We start from the raw sequence: 27812 nt of genomic DNA on the forward strand, positions 1-27812 counted from the left end.
TCAATGACAGCTGTCAATACGATGCAATGGGTACAGGTTCTCGGTTCGTTTTGAAAAAAAGAATAATTAAACTTGGAGTACGGTTTAGAGATGCACAACGAGGAGTCATGTAACTCGTAATTGTTGCCGCTTTGCGGTTGACTGGTTTCGTTTTCGACATTTAGCAGTCAAAACATGCCCATGTTATCCAACCATATCGTTAGAGTCGCATTTGTTTAGCGACAGCTCGAAACGTAGGTGTAAATTTACGCTCGCCTGTTTTTAGTTCATTACGAACATTCGTATCTGAGTCCTGAGAGGTGTGAGAATTTTTCCAATGGCTAGAATGTATTGGATGGCGGAATTCATGAACGATGCCATATGTCGACCGGCTGCACTTCGTGACTTACGTAACATTACGGCTTTTTCACACACATGGTTGCGGGGGCTTACACTTTTGTAAGCAAGGATGACTACGAGAATCGATTGGGGCGGCTCTTTGCGTAAGTGAAGTATGTATGTATATGTTTAGCGAACAGAGGAAATTTATGCGCTTCTTCGGATGCGTCGCGGTCCCCTTGAATGGTATAAGCGCTGGCGCCTGACGCTCTGTTGTTCTAATAATCGAGCCTTGCGTATTCGATTTGAAATTTAGCTAGAAAACAACATTTGTTGATGAAGATATGCTTATAAGAGACCTCTGCCGCATTAATCTCTGGATTATGCCTCCTGGACCCCTGTCTTCCAGGCAAGTTCGATTAGAAACGAATGCGCATATTCCGCTTATATATTAATCCTTCTTTCAACATTTCAGCCCTCAAAGTGATCAGTGGAGAGGGCAGAGTGCAGAAGTCGAAGGTATGCAGTCTATTTTGCTGTGTACGTGCTTTTTATTTGTTACGAATTTGTAACGATCGAACAAATCATCGTTGATGTTTGATTATTCAGATGTCTATTGTTCGGGAGCTTATAGGTTTATCCTCTTCTGTTCTCCTCGTTGGAAAATCGTCGAGAAAACGTCCCTCAAGCATCCCACCATGTATTTCGCGTTCTGCAAATAGGGGAATGTTTTGCATTGGTTGTGTGCAACCGATTTCACTGAATTATAGCCAGAGCACCAAGCACTCTGCAGATGAACTTTTTGCAAGCATTAATCCGGACTCTAATAACTCATATTTGCCTATTTGTTTGACCTCACGTTCCAGATTGCGAAGCAAACACGAGAAATGAAGGAAAATCTAGCGTGAAATTTAAGTTTTGTTTGTTTTCACTCTTTATATATAATGAAATCTGACCTTCTCAAGCAACTGTGATGTTGATGTGATGTCCTTTCTTGCAGCAAGGTTCGTGCAACTAAGGTGAAATCTTTCCGGATCCCTTCTATGCATTCCTGTCTTTTGTTTGTTTTTCATTTGGGCTGAGCGCACCGATAGTTCGTGTGACTGCAAGAAGTCCCGTGATTGTAAACAGTACGTGTGCCAATAAGAAATCTTCAGCCTTTTCCTAGCGGCGATCCTTGACTTTTCTTTCTTTTTCTTGATTGGAATAATTTTGACTTCTTTTCTTTCCTTTTCTGTCTTTGCTGTTGGTAGAATCCATTAAATTCTTTTGTTTTTCGCAGCGCTTCGTTTAATCCATATTTACCAGAACTGGATGCTTTCTATCCACATATTCATCAAGTGCTTGTGGAACACGTGAGCATCACATGCCACATTGATGAATTCTGTTCTTGTCGCCGCCCAGGTACTCGTTCACTGTTTGTTTCCTTTGTGCTGAAATTCAATTCTATTCACTGTCCTTTCGATTGTTCAATATTTCTACTTTTTTCTGAAATTTAATCAGCCTTCATTCTTGTAAAAGAGAGTTAACCGCTGTTGTTTGTTCAGATTCTTCTATCGTGGAATTGATGCACTTTCTTTGTTGGTAATCATTCGTGTTCGACAGTTTTACTTTTCAGATTTTTGCGTTTCGTCACTATTCCTCCCCTTTGGTTGAAGAGAAGTGTACAATAAATCAAATAGAGATGAACACGAAAATGTCTCTGAGTCAAATGTAATATAACGTTCCATGGGGAGGCGCTTCACCAAGAATAAGTCGAAATGTTTCTCAAACATTTCTGTGAATCACAGGGTTAATCTTGTGGAAGACTTTAGCTCATTTCTTTTGATTGTTTTAGTTGCCTTCTACTATTTTCGCTGCTGATTATTGATAGTGGATGTCATTCCTCTTTTTAGTCCCTCGTCCATCACCAAACAAGTTTCTACCACTGCCACTCTAATATAATTATGGTTGAGGAGGGAAAGTCATCATAAAGTAGTGACAGAATACTGGTGGCCTGTTTTATTCGTCATTGATTGTACCTTGGTGTTTGCACTTTCTTGATCACGAGTCATAGGACTCCAGTGACCGTTATCAGCCGTACTCAGGGTAATCTCAATTAGGACTACGCGCACATCATCTGATGTGTTTTTTTCCAGCCGATGAATGTCCTGACGTCATGACTTAATGTATTCTCACACTTTTTAAAATGAAGTTAGAGTAAGAGTCCTACTCCTACAGTCCTAAGTTTTATTATGAGAAGGAGAGACAAACCGTACCCCTTATTATCACGATCTGATGATCGTATGGGCCAAGCTGGTTGGCTGATGTACACTTACTGTAGCAAAAAATTATGTTAACTAAAAACAGTGTATTACGTGTGTACATACTGCCCTTCGATACTGCGAAGAGCGATTATCGCGGTCAACTGATCATGCGCTAGTATTACTACATCCGTTACATATGCTTCACTGATTCATACGCCTGCTAGCTTGAACTTAGCCATTCGCCAACATTCCTTCCCCAAGTGCTTGGCCGCTTGGTGAAATCCGGGTGCTTGAGAAAAGACCAGTTCTATTATGGGTGCAGCACAGATATATTGATCCGGGTCTCAATATGGACTCCTACATAACGTTCTGCATACCTTAGAACTATTTCAACGACTAAAATTAAATACCCTTTAAAGACATCACTCCACGAATCTGAGGTGGTGCAGATTTCAGGTGGAGTATTCTTATAAGGAATAGTAGATCATGGAGGGGGGTGATTCCGTCCATTTCTTCCTAATTGCCGTAAAAAAGGGCCCGGAAAATACGTCATCGGGCGTTCTGGCGCACTATTTTCTACAAGGAGTTTCTTCCGGGCGGCATCTTCCGGGCCGTTTTTTTACGGCAATTGGGAAGAAATGTACGGAACCACCGTCCTCTACATAATCTACTATCCCTTATAAGAATACTCCACCTGAAATCTGCACCACCTCAGATTCGTGGGGTGATGCCTTTAAATGTTCGTTCAAGCGATAAGCTGAATGACATTTGCTTGTCACAAGCACGACAAATTGCTGGAATGGCTTCTATGTTACGCATGACGTTCTAAGTAGGACTGTTTTAACCGAAAGCAGAACGAAATATGAGATCAGGTGCCTTATAAAGAGTATCTGTTACGCGCATGTTGAAATTACAAATTGGCTGCTTTCCGTTTAGTGATGCGTTGTTGGTGAGAATTTTTGTGGATTCTCGCGGCAACTCTTCCTAATCAGAAGAAGGTTATGCCCGTAGGGAGTAAGGATTCTGACCTGATTCATCATTTTACTATCGCAAGCCAGGATATGGGCCCCACACAGGTTTGTTAATCCCTACGATCCTATATTGAAAAGTCGAACTCGATAGCGCATTTCAAAAGGATTGGTTTTTCCGTTATATCCTTAGCGCCTAATCCTAGAGCACATGAAGTTATCCACACATACATCCATATCAATTCGAATCAAACTTCTCCAAGAAGTGTATTCTAGTTTCCATTTTCTCAGCCTCATTAGATACGTTATTGCAGTTTTATGGTAGGCGTTCGTTTTAAGTTCTCTGCACGATTTGTCCACGTCCACAGTTTTTAAATCGATTTCTTCCTAAGTGGAGGCCTTTAATATTCCGAACTACTTTCCCGGTTTCCCAATTGTTTGCTTTACGACTCTAATAATGTTGCTCATTCTCGAATTCAAGTAAATATCTTGCAGGTTCATCTTGTTATATTTAGGAAGAAAACCTCGTATGACTGTTACATGAATTTGAATGTTTCTAGGGCTACGGTAGCTGCAGTGTATAGTGTGCAGTGTGGAGTTTCGTTTGCAGAAATTTCCTGTCATTCTTTCTGTTGGCGTTTTCGAAGTTTGTGTGTTATTTACTCGATTTTCCCGCCTTCAGTTTGAATTTTCTAAAACTCGTTAATTATTGTTCTATTTTGATATGTATTCTGGTCTTTACCTTTTTATTCCATTTTATTTTCTTCGTTTAGCGTTCCTTTGTTTTGTGAGCGCTTATGTCTCCCATTTTTATGATATATTTCAGACAGTTGATTTCTTTCCTTTCCCGTCGGTTCTTTTCTCAAAGGATTACAATTTCCGCAAATTGATGTGCTCAGTTTGCGAAGCTGCTGCGAACCACGCAACGAGTGTTGGTTAATCGAAGAGCAGCATCGAGTGGGTGAGAGTTTCGTAGACGTTTGTTCGAGTCTAATACGAGATTTGTCATTCATTTTCGAAACATTCGCAGAAGTTTCGAAATGGAAATAGTTGCAGATAAGTGCATTTAGTATATGCTTCATTCAACTTCCTCCTTGAGTTTCCTTCTTTTTGATATTATTTTATATTTGCGCTTTCTTTTCTTAGAGTACTTTGAGTTTTGGTCGAAGTTTTTGATTTTTCCATTCCAGAAATTAGAACCCATGTTTAGTTTTTATTTTATTCTTGCCGCTTCCTTACACTTCTTCACTCTGTCTCCTTCTACTGACCCTCTATTTCTCGTTTCATGATTTGTAGTGTGGTGGCAGAAACAATTTTATGGGCTGCTTGTGTGCCGCTTTGTCGAAAAAAAGTACTCTTTTTCCTTCCTTATCTTTCTTCGACAGCTATTCCTTAATTTCGATGTTCCGCAGCTTCACTCATTCCATATTCTCGATCTAACCTTATCTATGTCTCTTAGGCTAATGAAGATTTGATCTTGCTTTCCTCTTTTTTCAATGAATTTCGTAACTCGTTTTCAGGTAAAACAAATTGAGTTTGCTTTCATTATTAATTTGATGGAATGGAATGTGTATTTCTGACTGGAAACTCGTGCTTATATTGAATGAAAATGTGTCTGCGGATAGCCATTCTACATGTACTTTCTATTCTTTCCAGACATTGTTTTCTTATTTGTATTGTACATGGTACGGAGACGAAATTAAGTATATATTTAGTTGAAAAAGTGAACTAGTTCGTGTATTTATGCGATGAGATTCCGGCTTGCTCTGCACAGCTCGTGTGCAGCTTCGCTTCGAAGTGCGATTGGGAAAACTAAACCTGATTCACTCGCCTGTGGACTTTCTACATTCAAACTATTAGTTCGCATGTTTACTACCTGCTGTAATTGTTTAGATAACTATCTTTGTTAATTTCAAAAGTGACTCTCTTTCTTAATGCAGCAAACTGAAGTTAAGCTGATTGTTTCTTTGTTTTCTCTTTTTTTTTGCATGAATAACGATAGTTTATTCAGTCTTTCTCTCTGCTTCGCCATGTGTAGTTCGCAAAAGTGACCCACGTCTGTTTCTCTTATTGTGTTTCTTTGAATCGATTACTTTTTTCTTTTTAAAACGCTCATTTCTTCTAAAATTGCGTTTCGAAGCTGGTTTCAATCCATTGATAACATTTCAGTTTTCTGTCCTACTGAGCAAGTTCACTTGAGCGTTTTTAGGCAACTCTTATGTTCCGTCCACCAATCCATATTCAGGTTGATTGTGGTTTTTTTTTTTTGAAATTAAATCTCAAGATGACCTTGCTTCCATGCCTCGTTACTTTACTGGACACCCACATTTCTGATTGATCGTTTACATTCCTAAGCTGTGGGGAGCAGTTTGCTGTGGAATCGTCTGCTACATCTTTCCACCACCAGCATCAATGTAATTTAATTTTCTTGTTGCATAAGTATTCATCCGAAGATTAGACATCATCCTTCATTGTTGTTTTGCAAAATTCATCCTAGCTTTACGCTGATTATTCAGATCAATGATGACGGAGAGCCTATCATCACTCTCAACTTTGAGCATATTAGTGCTGAGCGAGGCAACTTAGAGGAACTAATTATGCATTCCCACACCACTCATGAATACCTGAGGGAGCGATCACGATTGACTCTTTCTCCTTTCCTATCCTCGCTGCATAATTGTTGTTTATGTCAGCCTATGCATAACGAAATTGCTCGTTTTCTTTTCGGTTTAATCGACGCGAGAACCCAGTCAGCACTGTTTTGGTAGTATATAATTGAGTTTTCCTTTTTCAGATATCTGTAGCAATGACAGATTTTCCTTGTGCCAACGTGGATGAGCATATGACCCCGGACGGAAAAATTCGTGTTGATGATCCAACGGAATATTTGAAACGACAACCGAAAAAAAGTATACTGAAGATGAAACAGGTACAGATTCCTTAGTTTTTTTATGAGTTTCTTTTTCTGAATCTGCTTCTTTCATTTTTTATGTTCTTGTTTGTTTCTTTGTTTTTTGCTTCTAAGCGAACAAGTGTTTCTTTATTGTTTTTCATTTGTCAGGGTGTCCATCGAATATTGATTTTTTTGCGAAAATTGTGTTGATATTTGATCATATTTGATCATTGATGTTATATTTATTTATCATTTGACATTCTTCATCTCTTATACCCTCGTTTCCCGTCGTTTTAGCCATACGAGGAAGAATCTTGGAATCGGATCAATTGTAGCTCGGCACGTCTATTTCGCTCTTATCAAAGTAAAAAATAAAGGAAGCTTACTAGTTTTTGACAGATTTTTGTGTCGTATTTTTGAATTCAGGTGAATATTGTTTTCACATCTTGTCATTCAAGGTTCTTTTTGCGACCTGTAATCGACTATCACTTGTTACCACTCTATAGAACAGTTTACTTTCTCAAATTTATGTTTCCATGCATTCAATACCTTCTGCAAGTTCGATGGATAAAGGAAGTAAAAGTAAGAGATGAACTTGCTATTCCAAAAATTTACTTTCCCACTCAGCGTTTCAGATACCTACTCATTTGCCGTTCTTCGATTGCTTCCGAGTTCGTGTTGATTGCAATATTTAACTTTGTAAATAATTAAGTGCGCTGAGTTTTCAGCGTTAAATTTCTAACTCGAGATTGGTCGTTTTTTGAAATGCTTGCATTACATTATTTTGAGAACCATCTGAAGAATGTTATCATTGTTTTTGTGTTTTTGTCTTTCGTCTGCACTCTAGATGATTTTTGTCTATTTTTTTTATTTGTTAAGTCGACTTTTTTTTAACAGACTATTTTCTTGAAATTTTCTTTAGAAGTTACAAGTTTAGTTGTTGTTAGTGTTTAGGATGTTTCGATGGATGGCAAAGAAGGTAGAGCTCATTTTGATGAGATGAATATCCTAGCCACTTATCATCCCACAGACAAGGATTATGGAACTATGAAGGTAAGCTGATTGTTTTGTGTGCAAGTAATCCATTACTTTGTTAACTGACTGTACCAATGTTAAATGTTACATCTTAGAAATCCATGTTAGACTTTGCTTACTAGGTTATCTATGCTGTGAACAGTTATAGGAAGTTTATTTGGAAAACGTAATGAAATTACTACTGGAATTGTACTCTCACCTTTTGTAATTTAAACTTTTGTAATTTTGGAACCCTTTTTGGACACCTAGCTTCCCACTTTCAAATATTTATTTCATTTTTGCTTAGAACAACAGTAATACTTCCAAACAGAAGTTTTGGTTATGATTCTCGTTGTGATTATGAAATCTTCCAGATTGACGAACCAAAGACCCCATATAACTACTCAGATTGTGAATCGGAAGGCGATGAGGTAAGACTTTGTATTTACTTACCTTGCATATGTTTGTGGTTATTCCGGTTGTGCTTTAGGCTTCTTCTGGGCAAGGGTCTCGGCATCGTAGGGTATCTCTTGGAGGAGCAGTTGATCCCGAAGAGGTATATCTTCATTTCTTTTCGTTCTACTTTTTTTTGTATTTTGTATGACTCTTTACGACAGTTTTAACGTTTTACTGTGTTTTGGCAAGCTAAGAAGAGATTTTACCATGTTCATTCTAGGTTGCGGAAGGTCTCAGCCAAAATGCCGGTACCGGTTCAGTGAAGTCTATTGGTTCTGGTTCAGACACCGATGATGATGAGTCGCATCTTACACCGGAACAAATCGGTACGATATTTTCTATCTCTTCTAGATTACAACAGTACATTTTCTTGCTTCCATTGGAGTTATTCTATCGGGAACATCTTTGCTCACACTGCTAACATTGTCTTACCCTCAAAGATGCGACAGTCGGAGCCGGTACTTCGACTCCTTTCACTTTGGGCGGTTGGCTAAAGGACCCTCTTCACTTTGCGCGGTTGGTAAAGGGAGTCCATCACTTTTGCACGGTTGGCGAAATGATTCTCATCCCTCGAGCTGCATCCTATGTGCTAAGCTTCCTTCACCTGGGGAGGCCCCGGCTCCTTCCTCTCGCACCTATGCTGACCCCCAACCCCCAGTACAGGACTCTAACTTCCTAACTGCTTATTTGTTTTGTGAGGGAAAAGTGAGAAGAAGAAAAGGGAGGAAGGGGAAGAAAGAAATAAGAAAAGAAGGAAGGTCGACAGTAGCACGTTACCTTGATGAAAAAACTGAGAACAGAAGACATGTTCCGCAGTGACGAAAGTAGGATTTCAAAAGTTCGATCCTTCCCGTACTGGAGATTTTTGCAGATAGCAAAGAAACCTTTGAAAGGTTAATAATTCAATGTTATGTACGTTACCACGATTTACACCTGCATTTAATAACATTTAGTTAAAATAATGCTCAGATTTTGTGGATTTTTTTTTTTGTTTAGATGACCATCGATAAATTCTCAAGAAAACCGCTTCGAGAAATACTTTTTGACGTGTTTTGTAGAAGAAGGGATTATTATACAAAATGTTTTAGTTAATATTCTATGCGACTCCGTGGTTCAGACTACTTGGAAAGGAGAAAAAAAAAACTTGGCGTAAAATATTTCTTGAGGGCCTCTTTTCAACTATGGGAATAAGTTCTTAAAACATCATTTTTTGAACGAAAAAAATTTGCTACAATTCTGATCTTTGCTCGACCATGAAGAAGTATATTACCTTAAAGAATGACTGATTGTTCTGACCGTAATTGATGTAAAACAATCTGGTTTTCAGTATGTTGTAGGCGAACATTTCTTCAATCTGAATACAGATTTCCCACTTTTCATCTCTTCTTCCTTTTCCGGTATTAAGATGGAACACAAAAAGGAAAAATGTCAATCCCTAGAATATTAAACTTTTTGTATTAGAAACTTTCTTATGAAGAATATTAACCTTCTTAGAATATTAAACTATTTGTATTAGAAACTTTTTTATGCGGAACATGCCATAGGCATTTCTTGAAGGGCTCTTCTTCCTAAATTATTAAAGTTCTTCTGAACGTAACCTTATTTCCGGAATCTGAGCATTTTGAGCCGTTAAATGTTTTAATAAATTTCCTTAAAAACTGTTGGAAACTCAGTAATATTGAGATAGTTCAAATTTGATGTCGGTTCCAGTTTCTTCCTCTTTTGGTCCTGTGGGGAATGGAACTGATGAGGTCTTATTACATCCTCCATTTGACCTAATTTCGTATTTTGGGCCTGAAAAGGAGGGGAGGGGAAGAGAGCGGATGAGTGGGAGAGTCATATCCCATAATTAGGGGAGAAGAGAGAAAGAGTCGAATTATTTTTAATTAGGAATAAATTTATTTAGCCCACAAGCGAGAGTTTGAAAAGAAACGTAAGCTGCACTACAATGAAGGAGCGGCGCTGAAAGCAATGATGGCTCACATCGATGACGAGGACATGGAATAGATGGTACATTAGCTATGAAACAAAGGTTGTACGCGCTGATGTATGTTGTAATTGTTGTCAGTTCCTCGCCGTAAATCTTTCATTATGCACGCAATATTTGTGCATTATTTATATATCATCACAGTTTGTTTTTGTATAATATATGCATCATTTTTTTTAAACGACTGATAGAAATAGTCTGAAGGTGTCTGCGTGCGCAAAAAAAATGTGATGGCTTGCTAGTTTATTCGTATGTGGTCCTTCTTTTTACTAGTAGAATTTTGTTTTCAGAGCATTCTAGCATTTTTTTCTTCTTGTTTTGATTTGATGCCCACGTTCTCTATTTTCAAAACAATCCTCGCCAAATGTCCAGGTCATCCAGATTGTATAATTCTTCCGAGAACTCTTCCACATTTTATTTGCGGAAGATTTGCGCGTAGTTCTCTTCGTTGTTATACATGGGTGAAGCTCTTATTTCTATGTGTATGAACTGTTTTTATTGTGTATTTTTCAAATGTAATTAAAGAAGTTATTTTTTCGAATTGGATTTCTTTTTTGTCTACTTTACATGACTCTTATTTAAAATTACCTGATGCGAAGATAGTGAAAGAGTTTTGAGGACGAAATATAACGAAATCTGAGTGCTGCAGAGTTAACCACAGGGTGATAATAAACGTTGGTGTTGTCATTGTGTAAAGAAGGTTAGCTACCTAGGGCGATAAGGAATCGTTCACGGTTGTCTTCGATCACCAAGACATTTCTATTTACCACATAACTATATAGTTTCGAAGTCACTGGTGAGTTAATAAGATACGAACATTTTCTGGATCAAGGGGATTGTTGAAAGAAAAGGAGAGAGAGGGGAAGAAAGGAAGAGAAAGAACTAGTGTTGTGATTTTTTTCCTTGAAACTTGGCATACTAAAGCAGAGTAAAGCAAAAGTTTGGCACAAAAGTTCGAAATCCTCGTGGAGGTACTTTTTTTTAAAAACAGTTTACCATACTCTCATTACTAGTAGACTATTACGAACTAAAGTCGTGGAAGTATTTTTCGAAATTGAGGAAGGACGTGCATAAATTAAGAATATTTGCATTACTTAGGTTTTATCTGTTTAGTGAATGTATCTCGAAGGAATATAAGGTAGAAGCTGAGTTACAGTACATGCATAAAATTCATTTAGACGTAATTAATTGCCAACAAATAGGATGCATAGCTACTGCCAGGAAGCAAGCGTCCAGAAATCAACAGAGGTGAAGATTGATCAGTCAATTCATTTCACATTTTTTCATTTTTGAGGAGTGGTTTTGAAGATTTCATTCGAAACATCCGTTTGCATCTTAGCCAGGAAGGATTTTGCTTCTTTGTTTGGCTGAAAAGCACCGTATCACGAAACAGGCGATGTTGAGGCGATTTTCAGGACGATTAGGGGGAATTAGGGGAGGTCACGATAACACTCGCAATCTACACTCCAGACTCTAAATTTGTCCACAAAGACTTCAACATCATCAGTTTCGTGATACAGTGCATTTAAAGGCATCACCCCATGAATCTGAGGTAGTGCAGATTTCAGATGGAGTATTCGTATACGGGATGGGAGACTACGGAGAGGGGGTGATTCTGTCCATTTCTTCCTAATTGCTGTAAAAAAACGGCCCGGAAGATTCGGCGCCGCAGAAGGCTGGTGCGCTCCAGTCGAACCCCTTGTAGAAAATGGTGCGCCAAAACGCCTGAAGCCGTATCTTCCGGGCCGTTTTTACGGCAATTAGGAAGAAATGGACGAAATCACCCCCCCCCCCCCCCTCTCCGTAGTCTCCCTTCCCGTATACGATTACTCCACCTGAAATCTGCACCACCTAAGATTCGTGGGGTGATTTCTTTGAGCTAAGCCGTTTTACAGTGCCTGCATAAGGTGCATGTAAGCGCAATTGCCAAGAAATGAGACGACTAGCCATAACCAAGGAACAACAGTCCACGGATCAACAAAAGTGAGGACAACATAACTTGTCCGAAATGGGTTTTCAGCGTTAAATAATGGAAATCGTCTCGAGATTGGAACATCCCTCCTAAACATCGGAACATCAGCTTGGATCCTCTAGCACAAAAAAAGTAGTAAATTCTCCAGTAAGAATTGGGCCTAATTCTGGAGTTAGGTCCAACGCTAACTTTCAGTGTTTAATCTGAACATTGATGGAATAGTAGGACGCGAACGAGTTCCCAGTCTTAACTGGTAGAGAAATGCCTATCATATCTCATCAGAATATATCTCAGAATTGACTCAGATCTATTTTTGTTCGTATTTCTTATTTTTAATTTTCTTTTTTCTTTCTAGTTCCTACTTTCGCTTGGAAGACGGCAGTGACAACTACACGATCCAACTTCTTCTAGAGATGATACATATTTCGGATTTTTTTCTTCTCATAATTTGTGCCGGGAAATCTCGACACAGGCAATCCGGGACCACCTCTTTTTGTATGTTCGTTTTTTTTTTTGTTGATCCAAGCCGGACCAACTCACACCTTGGATTTCTCGTCGGACACTTGGAAGCGCGACTTGTTGTCGATCAACGCCAATCTAGTATGCATTTCAGATGCGACAACGACGCCTCGCAGTTCCTCATGCCATCTCAGCGACTGATCTTCACCGGTTCTGTCATTGCACAACTTTTTTCACACCGTACACATGTCTTCGAAAGGGCTGTACTTGTTCGTCACCGTAGTAGGATTTTGTCTGGCTAATTCACCAAAGCTGACCAGAGATGGACACGTGAAGAACTTCAGACCGCCTCCGAAAGAGGTATGCTTCTGTAGGTCTCACTACAAATGGTGGTGTGATATTGTACGCAATATTACGTAATCATGTAGGTCCCTCCTTTTTCGCTTCAAAATAGCCTGTTGCTTTTTTTAGAATCTAAGCGATACATGCATTTCTATGCATTCCTGACTGCAACAAACAAAAACAAAATGGCTACGACAGAAAACAACCATCTTTCGTTGGAAAATGCAGCATCATTTCAGCATTTAATACGAGATCGACGTTGCGTGGGCGGCCGCGAATACACTAACAATTCAGAATATAATTGTCATGGAGCGAAATTTATGTCATCGAATGGATAGTGAGAATTTTCTATTTTGTTTTTATTCCTCATTTTTATATATTATTTTTTTTTTGGAAAAATATGGACTTTAACAGTTCTAATACTCTTATTTTCTGCAGCTGTTCTATTTTATTAATTAATATTGTTATTATTTTATGGAGTCATTATTTTTACCCTTGAAAAATCTTGTTTTAAACGGTTCTAATGCTCTGTTAATTTTTAAATATACTAATTTCTACCACTAATACTAGTTAATTACTATTTTCATATTGCTTACATTACTACATACATATAAAAATTACGAACACTTCCTTCTAATCTTCTGTTCTACAATAAAAACAGAAGTTTTGGATACCTTGCGCAATTGAAACATCGAGATGAGCGTACATAGTTGACTTATGTTCAACCGCAGGACCGCGGTGCGTGGAGAGAGCGTAGAGATATAGAGACGGAGAGAATGTGTGAGTGGGTGGTAGAGAAAGGTGGAGACGCAGACATAGAGAGTGTGTGTGTCTTCGGCAGAGAATGGAGAAATCACTTTGGACGCAGTGCGTATGCCCGGATAAACTTGGACACCACATATATGATTGAATTCTTCGATGACAGTCGTGCTATGAAGATTAGACAACCAATGATCCCTCCACAGGCTTTCAGGATTTCCTGCATGACTGAATTCAATCATCACTCGCTGCTATTCGTCTGCAGATGGGATTTTAAAGGGATCATCCCACAAATCAGGCTTACTATTGAGAGTATTGTTCGAATGAAATGCACTGCCCATCGGGGTGTCCGAATAGATTTTCGACGAATCGCCGGCAGGGGCGGGGCACAAGGGTGGCGCGTTGCAATAGAGGACGTCGTCAGGAACCGCATTCTGAAGCCGTTTGTTTACAATGATGCAAGGAGAAATGAGCGAAACTAGCCCTGTATTCATAATCTACGACCCGATATGGGTATGCTCCAATGAAAATCCATAGCACATCAGATTTGGGCGGTTATGTCTTTGAGTAATTCCGTGATAGGTTTTAGCCGTGATTCCGTGATTTTTCACTTCAGGCAAACCTTGTTCAACATCCTGAAACCGCATGTACTCCATATTTTGTAAGTAATTTTCTCTAGTCAATAGGTATCAGAGATGGTGAGAAAAGAGGAAAAGTGTGAGAAAAGGGCAAGAAAAGGAGGTAACAATTGAAACGAGTGCTCATCGCAGTGAAAAAAAAGTCTGCGAATGAAAGAAAAAACATTCCTTAAGAGATTTTAGTGGCCAAAAATGAGTGTCAACAAGGAAATGGGGGAAATTATGGAGTAGGAACTAGTAACCTACATCTAAAACTGGACTTTTTTCCACTATTTTAATTATTAATCCATTCCAAAGTGCTTGAGGCGATGTCAATTACATACACATACATGTACATACATCAATCAACATTGCCACCACCACTAGATTCCCAAAACGAAAAAAAAATCGATCCAGAAGCCAAGAAGAAACAAAACAAAGACATTCCACACGGAGAATAATTATCGATAGAAGTTTCATGTTACTTCATTTCAGTTCCACTTTTTTCTGATTTTTCTATTTTTGAACAAGTGAGAATGTTGAAGTTTTGTGTTACAGCAACTATTGCCAATTTCAATTGCCATTCTTTGTTTAATTTTTATTTTTCGGGGAAGGGAAAGGATAGAAGTTATTTCGTGCACTTTTATTTTTCGGGGAAGTGGAACTAGGATAGAAGTTTTTTCGTGCATTTTTATTTTTGGAAATTTATCCAATGCAAATTTAAAAAAATGCCTTGCGTGCTTGTTGAGATATCCTTGACATTATTAGTGTACATTTTTGACAAAGAAATCATTTTTGCATTCAATAAAGGAAATTGAAGTTTCTTAAAAAAAAGAACAAAATAAATATTTAAAGACTTCCAAAGTGTATGTGCCCGCAGCGTGACCACACTGTGAAGATTGTATTTTAAGCGTAAAATAGATATAAATAAATATAAAATATATAAATAATATAATGTTATACAAATATAAATATATATAGCATAAAATATTCTCTTACCAGCAACATCATCTTTGAACAAGGCTAATTTAAAAGAATTTCTGTCTCAACATCTTTTTTCTAAAAGTGCTCTCAAATCTAAACCGGATCACTAATCAGATTTTTTTTAATTTTTAAGTTCGTGAAATCTGACTAAGGGAATTATTTCTAAAAAGTTCATTTTTTTTTGTTTATTTTTTATCACTTTCGAAAGAATATCGAACGGGACCTAATCTCGCATACAATTTTCACCCTGAAAAAGTTTTATTGGTACATTATGCAGATATATTACACTATATATTATACTTGAATGTTACATGTTTTACAAAGAACATAATTTTTTTCTTTTTTCTGCTTTGTTATTAGATTTGATGGCGGTTAGTGAGCGGTTCCTGGAAAACACTACCTTGGAGCCTCGTTAGCTCAGTTGGTAGAGCGTTAGACTTTTAATCTAACGGTCAGGGGTTCGAGTCCCCTACGGGGCTGAGAGTTTTGCCTTCAACAGCCTGCATCGTCTTTTATTCGTCTTATCTTTTCTCCTACAACAACAGGAAATTTATTCGGTATTATGTTTTATTCTACCTGTAATTCTACCTGTGGAAATGGTAACCTTTGTACATATTGTTTAATAACAAAAGAAAATGTTTCTTGGATGTGATTCTGGATATCATTGGAATAAGTATAATTTCAATATAGACCTTGTCAGCAGCTAATTTTTATCTGTGTCCCAGTACCAACCATTTAAAATAGGATTAAATTCGTTATCGCCTGCCCTTCCTGTTAATTTTCTGTCTTTCTTATCTTTCTGAAGCCCTTAACACTTTTTGTGTGACTATGGAAATGAAAAAGCTATTCTTCTGGATAAAAAAATCTTCTGGTACGATTTTTCTAACAAAAAAAAAAAATGAAAGAAAATGAAAATGAAAAGAGGAAGACAATACACATTGAGGAGTTGTTGTTCCAGTAAAAAAGGACACATAATATTTATCGATGACTACTCGACTAAAATTTTTTTTCTGGTGTTTTTTTTTTTGACAGCAGACATAGGTAGTTTTGAACCCGCGTCTTTTTCATGTTTTTTTCCTACCCGAATCTCGGTAAACATAAGAAACACAGCACAACATGTAAGAAATTAATTTTCCTCTTTTTCTTCCCATAAATTTCTCGATTATCATCCACGTTATAGTCATGGTCCATCAATTTATTATTTGTGTATAATTTACAAATAATAATTCCGCTTGCATTTTTTTCACAAGCTGATCAATTCCATTATATCTCCATATGTTCTTGGTGTGTATTTTTTAATTGTTTTCTAACTTTTAGTTTAGTTAGTTTCTATTAGTTTTGATTAACTAATTAATTTTTTTACCGGCCTGTGGTTTGCCACACATTTGAAAGTATTGTAAAGGTGAAAATTCTTTTTTAAAAATTATTTCCCTGAAAATAACGTAATCGGACCATTGTCAATACTGTTACAGCTGAGTTAAAATAAATCCGACCTCAGCGCAGTTGCGTAAGGGAAGCGGTTGAGCTGACGGTTGCGAGCTGCTCGAGCTGCAGAAATGAGTGGAGCAGGCGAGGGTCGCACCTCGATCACAACCGCTACGCTTTGAGCGCGGCCGCTTATGCAACTGTAGCGAGAATCAGGTCGTTTTTATCCGACTATACTTATTAAGAGCAAGTCTGTTTCATTTTGATTCAATTTTTTTTTGTTCACTGCTGAAAAGGTCCCATGATTTGCACCACGGTCCCGTCATCGATTGCTATATTTCAGTTTCCAACCATGTAATCGTCATAACCATTGCTACCATGCACGAGAGCCGACCGATTGGTGTGTTTTGGCCCCGCACCAGAGATACACGTGAGTTTTGTTTTTGTTTTTGAACGAATGCATGAATTAGTGATTCGGTGGATGAAAGAGTGAATGAATGAATGAATGAATGAATGAATGAATGAATGAATGAATGAATGAATGAATGAATGAATGAATGAATGAATGAATGAATGAATGAATGAATGAATGAATGAATGAATGAATGAATGAATGAATGAATGAATGAATGAATGAATGAATGAATGAATGAGTGAGTGAGTGAGTGAATGAATGAATGAATGAATGAATGAATGAATGAATGAATGAATGAATGAATGAATGAATGAATGAATGAACGGATGGATGAATGTGTGAATGAATGAATGAATGAATGAATGAACGTATGGATGAATATGTGAATGAATGAACGGTAGGATGAATCATGAGTGAATGAATGAATAGACGAAACGATAAGTAAGCGAATGAATCAATGAATGAGTGAACGAACGAATGGCTGAATGAACAGACAAATGAATGAATGGGACGAACGAATGCATGAATGACTGATTCGGTGGATGAAAGAGTGAGTAAACGGATGAATGAATGAATGAATGAATGAATGAATGAGAGAATGGATGAATTAATTAATTAATTAATTAATGAACGGATTATTCGATCAATCATTGAGTGAATGAACGAATGAATGGGTGGATGAGTGAGCGAACGGATGGATGAACGTGTGAACGAATGAACGGTAGGATGAATCATGAGTGAATGAATTTGCGAATGAATCAATAAATGAATCAATGATTGAATGAATAATCTTCCAGAAATTGGGGATGTCATTGCGATCGAAAACTTGGAAGTTGTGTGATTGAACGTTACGACTACAAACAACGTCAACTACAATGGTCATACTGTACACCGAATCACGAATTTTACTGTGCAACACGTATCCATGCTTCCTTCTCACATTGATCTGGATTGTCCCAAATCCTGCGCTGTCCATCGTAAGCCACGCCCCCGTCAGTTGTCTTGCCCTTATTTTTCTCGTTTTTCCATTCCCGCCTAGAGGTCGTTTTCTGATATTGAGGTAGTTATTGTAGCGTGAGCGCTAGCACATTACTTCTTTCTTTTTTTCTTTCTTTACTTTTTTTTGCTGCCGGTTTTCTTTTCGTAATTAATTTGAAATGGCTGTATTGTGTGTTTATAGTATAAAATTTTTCGCAGTTATTCATTTAATACAATTCCCAAGGAAATATTCGGTAGGTGTTCCTTGTGTGTTTATACTAGGCAGCGCGATGTGACGTCATAGTTAAATGCAGTATTGGTGCTTCGAGAGAACGCTCTCAGCGTGAATTACCCGTCCTATCGATCGTCAGGCGCCCGGTACAGGAAAAACGGCTTTGCGTCGGCCTGGCTGAACTTGTGGGACCCTTATTGTGGGCCGATCGGTGGCAAATTGATAGGTACAAGGAGATCTGTTTGGTTTCCGGATATCATGGTGAAAAAAGCTTTAAACGTTGCGGGAAAATGGCGTTGTTTCAGAGTCAAAAAATGGTCGAAGCTTAAGATTTTCATGTTTTCATTTACGAAATCAGATATTGCTTAAAATTATATCTAGAAGTTGGTCTATAGTTCCGAATTGGGGATTTTGCTGTAACCATGAGGATTTTTTTTTTTCGTTTCTTATTTTCTTACGTTTAAAATTAAGCGAAATTTTAGGTTACTTTTAAAAAATAAGATGAACTTTTAGTGGAAAGCTGCAGATACCTACCATCGAGATCAAATTAAGGAAACTGGGTAGAGCAACGGATGTTCTAGGCCAGTTATTGATTTCTGCTGCTGATGTGCTGCCGTTTGCTGTTCTGTGCTGTTATTTTTCATTCTGCACTTGGGTTTTTACTTGGATTTCTATTTATTTATTTATTTATTTATTTATCCTTATTTTTGAATCATATAATTTTTGTAGGTCTCGGTTGAGCTTTTTCTTGAGTAAACTAACTCTATCTGCCCATACAAGCTCTATGAGCTTTCTTTTTCTTCGATCGAGCTTTTTTTTTGCGAAAGTTTTCATAAATAGCTATTGGCAAACATATTTAATGGGAAAAGAATAACTTCGGGAGATTTGGACCTCGCCTTGGACCCTATTTTTTTAATAATTGCTTTCTTCAAATATTTGAAATCAAACAAAAAGTTCCCGCTGAAGTTCTCCATCTACGAATGTCAGAACATCCAAATTTCTTCCACCATCTTTTTCCTACAAGAAAATTTTCTAAACGATTGGCATTCCGGAATGTTTTGAATGCAATCGATGATATGAAGGTATGAAAAGGTAGAGATTCTCCTCTCATTTCTTTTCAAGAAATCATTTTTCAAACAGGTCACTTTGCGCGTGAAAAAACCAATTAATCAATTACTCGTACTTTTTTCCTCAACGAAATGCACTCTGTGGATATGACGATCTTGCAGTAAAATTTGTATGTTTTTATAATAATATTTCATTTTATCCATATGTTTTTATATTTTTGTTTGCTTTTACTTTATTTCCGGGGCTTGTGGGTGAATTTTGTGCTTTTAGACTTGTAAACTTATCATTGGATTTAATACTCAACTTAGTTCAAATCTTCCCTCATCCACTTATCCTCCTTACCTTAGTGACGATATCAGGAGACGATTTTTTCCCTAGGATTTTATTTCCCGAACTTGCAATCTTCGCTCCTTCCGATAAGAATCTGAATGAGTTCATTTCGTTCATGGCTTCTTCCGTCTGAATAAAACCTCCGAATCGTGGCACATGTTCCTTAGAGGAATGTTCAAAAATTTGTTTTATTCATGTAGTAATCGAATCTGTCGGCACGGCACGCCGCGCACAGCAGCCATCCGTCCGCCCCCGCGACCATCGCGTCAGTTCAGTTCGATTCTGTGTCCGTTTTTCTCTTCTGTGTAACTTTTCAAAGTGTTTGAATAGCAGCGGGCATGACCTCGCACTCTACTAGAGATTACTGGTATATTTTAAGTTTGAGGGTCAACCGGGATTGGTTATGAATAGTTCGGCAATGGCAAGCGATAAATTTTCAAGGACTGGCCGCTCTCAGAGCGAGCGAAGATCATTGCGATCCTCGGAGTTTCCATAGGGATTGTAATTTTTTTTATAGTTGTTGCGTTAGATAACATGCTTCATTGCCAATATTCTACCTACGGCTACTTTTTCTGGTTTTTTCTTTGGCAACAGAATGTGCCTAGCTCAGTTTTCGTCAACACAGTAAGCAGTAATCAGAAATCCGATTTTGCTGTTTGATCGCTAATCGATAATCGCTTTCTTGCAACGGACACACTGGGTGGACAACTGTCACAAATATGATAGCACTTATTTGCCGATTAGATAAATTCGGGTCCCATTCAAATATAAACTTCAGCGGGCGAAATTCTAAAAAATAGTTCAAGAATAAAAATGATTTTATTGACCGAAAATATTTTCTCTCGTGAACTTCGCAATTGTTTCCCTGTCCCTCAGCAATCTCCTCAGTTGTAATCCATGGATTTTCTTCCACAAAATCCTACTTACAGTATCGCCATCAATATCAGAATGCCGATCAGAGCGGAGTTGATCCTCTAAAATCTATTTTGAAATCTCCTTTTCAAAATGCCCCAAACCATTTTTTATTTTTCCGGAAACCAGAAACACGATCCAAGCAAACGTCAGAAAGTTTTTTTTTCTCTCGCATAATCCCAACACTCATCCGTTTCATGCATGCATGATAATACATACCGGAAACGCCTCTTTTCGTTCTCAATTCGGTAAAAAATTCCCTAAGGCACAAACGACTTCTTTAAGGCACGACTTATTTGAATGATACTTACAGCAATACGGTGATATGTGACACTATAACCTTTTCAATGGATGCAAAAAAGTAAACAAAAATACTAGTAAATATTGTTATACTAATAAATTTAAAGTGAACATTGGGGCGCCCAAGCGGATTGATTAATGCCAGAAACTTTATCCTTTATCCTTTAATAAATATAGTTTAAATTATATAGTTATTAAAGTTAGTTAGTTTAAATATAGTTTATAAAATAAAATTGCAATAGGTAATAGTAAATATATAATAATAGTAGGAAACAAAAATAAAAAACAATAATAAATAAAAATGCAATAGATAGAAGTAAATAAATAATAATGGTAATAAATAAAGGTAAATATAATTCAAAAATATGTATACTAATAAGCATAGTTTAACCACGCGATACATTGCAATGCCATTTTTTGATTTCTAAAAATTTTTTTAAATATGAAAATCAGGAACGAGCTCATGCAATCGTTCAATATACACTCATAAAACCTACAATATTTCTCTACCATAAGAAATACGTAGAAATACAAAAAGATTCCCTAATTTGTAAAGAAAACTATCCAGGCTGTCGCATTCCTACTCCTAAATAATCCTAGAAAATAGAATAATTAAAATAGCTCAAAAATTGTATAGCTTTTAAATTTAGACATAGTGCAAAAGAACCACTCTTAGCACAGAACAACATGCATATTATGACAGCTGTCATTTTCGCGTGTCTCGTTTTCGTGGCCATTAAATTTGCTCACCTTTGTGTCATATGTATCCTTGAATTATTATCGATTCGTTATCGAAGGGCACGTAGGGATCCATAATAACAGCTGTTACTTGTCACCTTTTGTATTTGATGTATATGAATCGCCAGTACTTATCAAAAAAAAATCGGAAACTGACGTCCAGAGGCTCTTGCAGGGGCCACGCCCTCCATCAGATACCAGTGAAAAATTGCCAGTAATTTTAAACTTCATTGACTTTCTCTAATATTTTGCTCCGTTCCACTTTTTTTATGCGATACCATGGAAATAACTAGGAAAACTGTTCTATTAAACACATCACTATCGTGTTTAAACACTTATTGATCATAGCTCTTAGCCCAATAAATGAAAAATGTGATTTTTTCTTTGAACGGTTGGAAGAAGTTCAGTTGAGTTAGCCACAATTGCACAAATTTGCTGGAAAGCGCTTAAAGGCATCACCCCACGAATCTGAGGTGGTACGGACTTCAGGTGAAGTATTCTTATACGGGATAGTAGTTTATGGAGAGGAGAGTGATTCCGTCCATTTCTTCCTGATTGTCGTAAAAAAACGGCCCGGAAGATGCGGCGTCGCACAAGGCTGGCGCGCTCCAGTCGAACTCAGTGTAGAAAGTAGCGCGCCGGGACACTCGAAGCCGTATCTTCCAGTCCGTTTTTTACGGCAATTAAGAAGAAATGGACGGAATCACCCCCCTCTCCGTAGTCTCCCATCCCGTATACGAAAACTTCACCTGAAATCCGTACCACCTCAGATTCGTGGGGTGATGCCTTTAATCATACAGGTTACAGCCCACCCTTCAGTTTTGTTTTTCGAGAACGGAATAAAGAAATTACCGAAACGTTAGGAAAAATGTGTTATAAAACTAGGAAAAAGAAAGAGAAAGAAAAATTATTTGCAGATATGCAGAGATTTTCTATAAAACACATTTTGCTCAAACAAAAGGTTGCTTTACGTTTGATTTTCCCTCGGAGATGGTGGATAAAAGTGTCAAACTGCTGCGTTTTTTTTAAATGAACGGCGACAAGGATCGGTGACAATTTTGAGCCGATGTGGCAGAAGGTTGCAGTAGTGACAATGATCTCTTATTATCTATGGCACAACCATAAGCCCTTCTTGGATTTCTGGAGCGTGTGCCGATTACAGTACGTGGAGAGCTGATCTTCTTTCATGGACAACTAGATCATTTCCGGGCTGAACATCTCTTTCTTTCTTTCTTTCCTTCTTTCTTTCTTTCTTTCTTTCTTTCTTTCTTTCTTTCTTTCTTTCTTTCTTTCTTTCCTCTGTCACATCATTTAGGCATCTGAGAGAAAACGAAAAATGAATAATCGCAGTCCGTAGGAAAATGTAAGAGCGATTTCGCGCGCAATGACAGTAACTGCTTTTGTGGAGAAATAAGCTTCTTTATAGCTTCATGGATAGCATTCTGATTGCATCAGTGTCCGGAAACGGATCATTCAGCTTTCTGGACTTAGTTAAGGACATTAGTATGGACCTAAACCAGTCAGGACCTTACTGGTTGACCTGGACCCCTACAACAGCAGCACAACCTTAGCACATAGCCATCTTGCAACCATTACAACCAATTTTCCCATATAGTTGTCTCAAAACCGGAAATTTTTCATCGCCGGAAAAATCATTCGAGAAAAAAAAATTGGATAGGCTTTATTTTCGCATTTGTCGTATTCGACTCGAGGAATTTTTTCTTTCTGGGCTTAAGAATCCGATATGAACTCAAGAAAATGCGCAGTGACATGTCGTGCTAAGTGTCTCGTGAAATATTTATGTGTCTATTCTTTACTGGACTAAAAAAGGTGAATTTATTTTTCCAGAATTCAAGTAATTTGTGGAACTAACCACTTGAAGCAAATTTTTGAATTTTCTAAAATTAAACTCGCTTAATTTTTTCTCCTAAGTGAGTCGTAAAGAATTGACTCCTTTGTGGAGGCGATAATAGTCGATAATTGTTCTCTTTTTCGATGTCTGTCAAGAACTAATCGATAATGAACTTTTTCTAAAGGAAAAAAGAGACTAACGATCGGACAACTCATCCTCCAGGAAATGTTTACGTCATCGTTAGGATATCAAATTACTGCTTATATAACGTATTACGTGCGTTTCGTCGTTATTGATCCACGCAACTTGCGGGCCGGCAAAGTTCATCCGGTGCTTTTTAAAGGAGAAATTCCGTACGTTTTGGTGTCAGTTCTCATTCTCACACCGCATCCGTCATATTTCCTGTGAAATCGTTGTCCTCATTTCTTCTGAGGGAATTCCCTGCGAAATTATCGTTTCACTCTTCGTCTTTCGCATTTTTTTCCCGATAATTTTCTCTTCTCACCAGAGCAAAGTGCATTTGTTGACAAATTTCCCGACACATTGGCAATCAATCGATTGAAGAAGCGAAATTGGACGAGATTTTCTTTCCTTAATATACTCTGAGAGTGAATGAAATTATCGCAACTACCGCAGCTCAATGTTTTTTAAAAGAGGGGATCTATAGCACATTTTATGAATATCTAATAACTTTCACGTAGACATTTTCTGCAGCACTACCGCAGCTTGGTGATTTTCCTTTATTTTGCTTTAAAAATTTATTTCCTGTTTGAAATTTACTTACTCACTTTGCTCTTTGAGCTAGCTTTACACATTTGTCTTTTTCACACTAATTCCTGCTTTACTAAGGATGTAGTCTAAAAAACCACCAATTTTTAGAGTTTTTGATCTTATCTGGTGTTATGGGACTGAAAAATGGTGGTGAGTGTAGCGCAGTCGGTAAGCAGCTCGGCTCTGACTGCACCATCGGTGGTTCGAAACCAAGCCGATGCCAACCAAGCATTTCATCTCTCTGGTTTCAACAAATTAGTACCAGATATGTTTTCGAGAATAAAAATACTGACCTGGCACATCTCTTTGCCCTCGTAAATCATTGTAAATCGTTCCATGAATCTCTAATGATTCTGGATTGAAGTCGAACGCAGTCGGCGTATTCTCTTGGCGATCGATTAGCGCTGTGCTCTTTATCCTTTCTCTTTTACGAAAAAAAAGGTTCCAGAAGGAAGTTTTTTTTCCTCTGGCGAATAGCTGCATTTTAAACGAATTCCTCTGTATCTCTGCCCGTTAACCACTGTTCGCCGCTCGTCTTCGAAAAAAAAGTGGAAAATTCTCAAAAGGAAAAAAATATGTTGCAAATATGTTGGAATTCTCTTTTTTGACTATCTGACGGACCACAATCTCTTTGAGGTGAAATTCTATTATTCAGCTCCCATTCGAACATTCGAAAACATTCATTTGAAACGCGAACGGCTGATCTCTTCTTGATCTCCATCTTGATCCGATTTCTGGCGGCGGCGCCAGCGAAATGATCGCGTCCGATTGGCAGCTGGTGTCGCCTTGTATTTTTCTCGCACTCTGTTCTTCACGGCTCCTTCTCCTCCTCTAAAATATCGATCGAATCGTTGAATTTTCTTTAATTCATCGAGTATTTTCGAGTATTTACTCGAATGTTTGTATTTATGTTTGTTTTTACGTTCTCAGCTAGAAATGGCTCTTTTGTTGACGAACGAACGTGGTTTTCACTTTTTTTTTGCCCGGATCTCTTTATTCTATAAATATTCCTCTTCAACCAGCTCTCATCTCTTAGGAAACACTAGACAGCTTGGGAATTACCTTATGATTAGCGCTTAGGAGATTTAATAACTCTACTTATTCAAAAAAAAAACTCGTTGAGGAATAACTGGAGCGACGAGGTTTTCGACCAGCTGAAGTGCACCGGATAGCAGAGATGGATGAGAGTGGTTCTGAATTTTTTCCCTAACGTCTGCAACCTCTCGCTCAATGATCTCTTCCTGAAATATCTTTCCTTTCGAAAAACTGGTTCAGTACACTGCTACGCTGCTTAGCAGCTCTATTCCAACATACGATGAGTGATAATGTGGTTTCTTCCGGAAAAATGAGGACAAATTGTTAGAAATTTACTCTTGTAACTCTGTACTCTATCTGGTAATAACGGTACCGATAGATCCCCATAAACTCCGTACGTTCTCTTCCTTAATGCTGAAAACACCGGTGAATATGTCCTCCGTTACTGGATGCTGTTTTCTAGGAACAAGTAGCACATGTATACAAAATGTTATTAAAAATTGTTGCTCATGGAGAAGACCGAGTTCCGTGATATTTTCCCCAATTTTTCCCATTCTTTTCGTTATCTCCTCTAACGGATCACAATGGAAACTTGATCCTTTTTCTTCCTGTTTTTAATTCCTCTGTGTTTCTATTTTCTTCCATGTATTGCGCTTCATGAATCCGTTCCATGATCCATTTATTGAATTTCTCAACGCTGTTTTTTTTTTACAAATAGTGATGATAATTTAACTCTCATGCTGTTGAATTCTTAATATTAATTATTAATATTAGCTTGATACGAAAATACATACATTGATTTGAAATGCATTATAAAATTACAAACACCGCTAGTTTTTTCTTATGTCTGCACTACACGAGGATCTGATCGTACCACGGAATAGATATCTATGTTTAGTCGAGCGACTGCTTTGCGCTTCTAACTGGAGCAGATTAAGGCATCAAAGTTTTTATTTATCCTAAAAAGTTTCATAAAAGGACCTTGAGGAACTAATCTCTTTAATCCAGGAAAATTCGTAGGTTATTCGTGACAATGTAGCCACGATGATAGTAGAACTACTAAAGGCATTTAGTTTTCTCTTCTAAGATTAGCTAAAATCTTCTATGGATTCCTTTTAGAGAATGGTTCTTCCATCTTTTATTGGATTAGCTTGAAAAATCCATAAACTTTATGTAGTAATTTTGCTGAAGACGGTCAGGAAAGATGGAGATTCTAACAGATTTGTTCATTATTTTGTTCAATCTATCCATTCCATTCTAATTATTCTATCAACTTTAAAAAAAAAATCCACAAAATTTATTGTTTATTTAACTATTTTTAATTACTAATTTATTTCCGTTGATTTACCTAAGGACGGTGTGGAAAAATGAAGAATGATGAATGATTCTCTTGGAATTTTATTCCACACTGTAAATCGATCACTTTCCAGAACTGTAATGATTTGATTGAAATAGGTGAAATACATACTGTATCCTTCTGGAAAAGTGACTGGTTCTCCCCCACTTTGCTCTCCTCGGCGTCGTCTCTGAATCAACTTTTGTGACACAGCGCAAAAATTCGTCACAGTTATTCATCGTCAAAGATTTTAAGCAGCCAGAATGTTTAGTCTGTGAATTTTGAAATTAAATTTGTTATAATATATTTTATGCTTTGAAAAAATGGCCTAAAATGAGGTATGCGTCCCGAAAGTGAGCGAGAGACTTTACTTGCGAGAAATTATTCAGTTTGAAGCAGAAGAACGGCTTTACACTAATCTAAATATACTGAATAAATAAAAACAACAAACAAACACTAATTATAACATGTACATATTTACACATATAAATATTATATAACATATAAATATTATAATAACATATACATATAACGTGCATATAATTATAATATACGTGCATATAATACTATTTTAAACTATATGATCTTTGTTTACATCTGAAATTAAAGTTGATCACGAAAGAAAATCGCACGTAAAGATAAATAAAAGGTTATTTGGATATCTTTAGAGTAAACGGGCTCATGTTGACGGGCGCGACCGCGACGCGTCCGCAACAAACTCGCCCCCGCTCTGTCTCCGCTCTCCATGGGGTCTCAGTCGAACACGCAACGCGGTCTTCGCGGATAAACATAAGTCGTTGGTGGCCTGAAAATACTGTTATGACATGCTAAGATATGTCCGTACCTGACAGGACCTAAGCCACGTGGGTCACGTGGGTGAGCCCGCTCTGACTTTATGGGAATTTTCGTTGGATTTTCTCATTTCCCCCATTTTTTTCCTCATTTTTCTCATCTTTTTTTTTCTCATTTTTTACAGTGACATACTTCTTCTGTAATATTTCTAGTTTTATCGATCGCCAATGCTGCGTCTTATGGTGTTTTTTTTTTGTCGGTGCTCAGGGTCCCATCTGGATGTTCAGTTGTTTTGAAGACCTTCACATGATCTAGACTTCAACGATCCGCTGATTTCGTATATATAGCAATCTGAACTCAAAAAGCATGGATTTTTCTTCTCTCATAGTCGTTTATTTTTATTTTTATGAAAAATAATATAGGAATAGCGTGGTAATAACAGATGGAGGAAAATTCCTGAACATAGAATGGTGGGGCTTGTATGTATCAGCAGGAAATGTCGGAAAATTCTTCAAAACCGGTTTTTTATTTTTCCCGGAAAGGTGAAAGTATCCGATTTACTTTTGTTGCTCAAAACTTTTCTCGTTTATTCTCCTTTTATTGGCCGCGTACT

At 37.5% G+C, this 27812-nt stretch overlaps 2 protein-coding genes across 3 annotated transcripts; both read left to right on the forward strand.

Annotated features, from left to right (window-relative positions):
* Positions 1-3: 3 nt before the first annotated feature.
* Positions 4-9902, forward strand: RB195_003965 (uncharacterized protein; the record flags this gene model as incomplete). 2 transcript variants are annotated; one of them, XM_064201860.1, is made up of 12 exons in its annotated part: positions 4-30; positions 89-233; positions 1338-1448; positions 1627-1722; positions 1937-1969; positions 4401-4489; positions 6327-6461; positions 7380-7478; positions 7814-7870; positions 7930-7995; positions 8116-8221; positions 9802-9902. In XM_064201860.1, the coding sequence occupies 12 exons, from the start codon at positions 4-6 to the stop codon at positions 9900-9902; spliced, it is 1065 nt and encodes a 354-aa protein (XP_064057741.1). The 2 variants fall into 2 exon arrangements, with proteins under 2 accessions (XP_064057741.1, XP_013306940.2); XM_013451486.2 differs by lacking the exons at positions 4-30; positions 89-233; positions 1338-1448; ... (1 more) ...; positions 1937-1969; positions 4401-4489 and adding an exon at positions 3566-3640.
* Positions 9903-12559: 2657 nt separating this feature from the next.
* On the forward strand, positions 12560-17800 carry RB195_003966 (uncharacterized protein; the record flags this gene model as incomplete). Its single annotated transcript, XM_013451485.2, has 4 exons — positions 12560-12673; positions 12895-12992; positions 16784-16870; positions 17653-17800. 4 exons carry the CDS (start codon positions 12560-12562, stop codon positions 17798-17800), a joined length of 447 nt encoding a protein of 148 aa, XP_013306939.2.
* Positions 17801-27812: the final 10012 nt, after the last annotated feature.

This window comes from Necator americanus, chromosome IV (genome assembly GCF_031761385.1).
Source record: "Necator americanus strain Aroian chromosome IV, whole genome shotgun sequence".
NCBI classification, from domain to species: domain Eukaryota; kingdom Metazoa; phylum Nematoda; class Chromadorea; order Rhabditida; family Ancylostomatidae; genus Necator; species Necator americanus.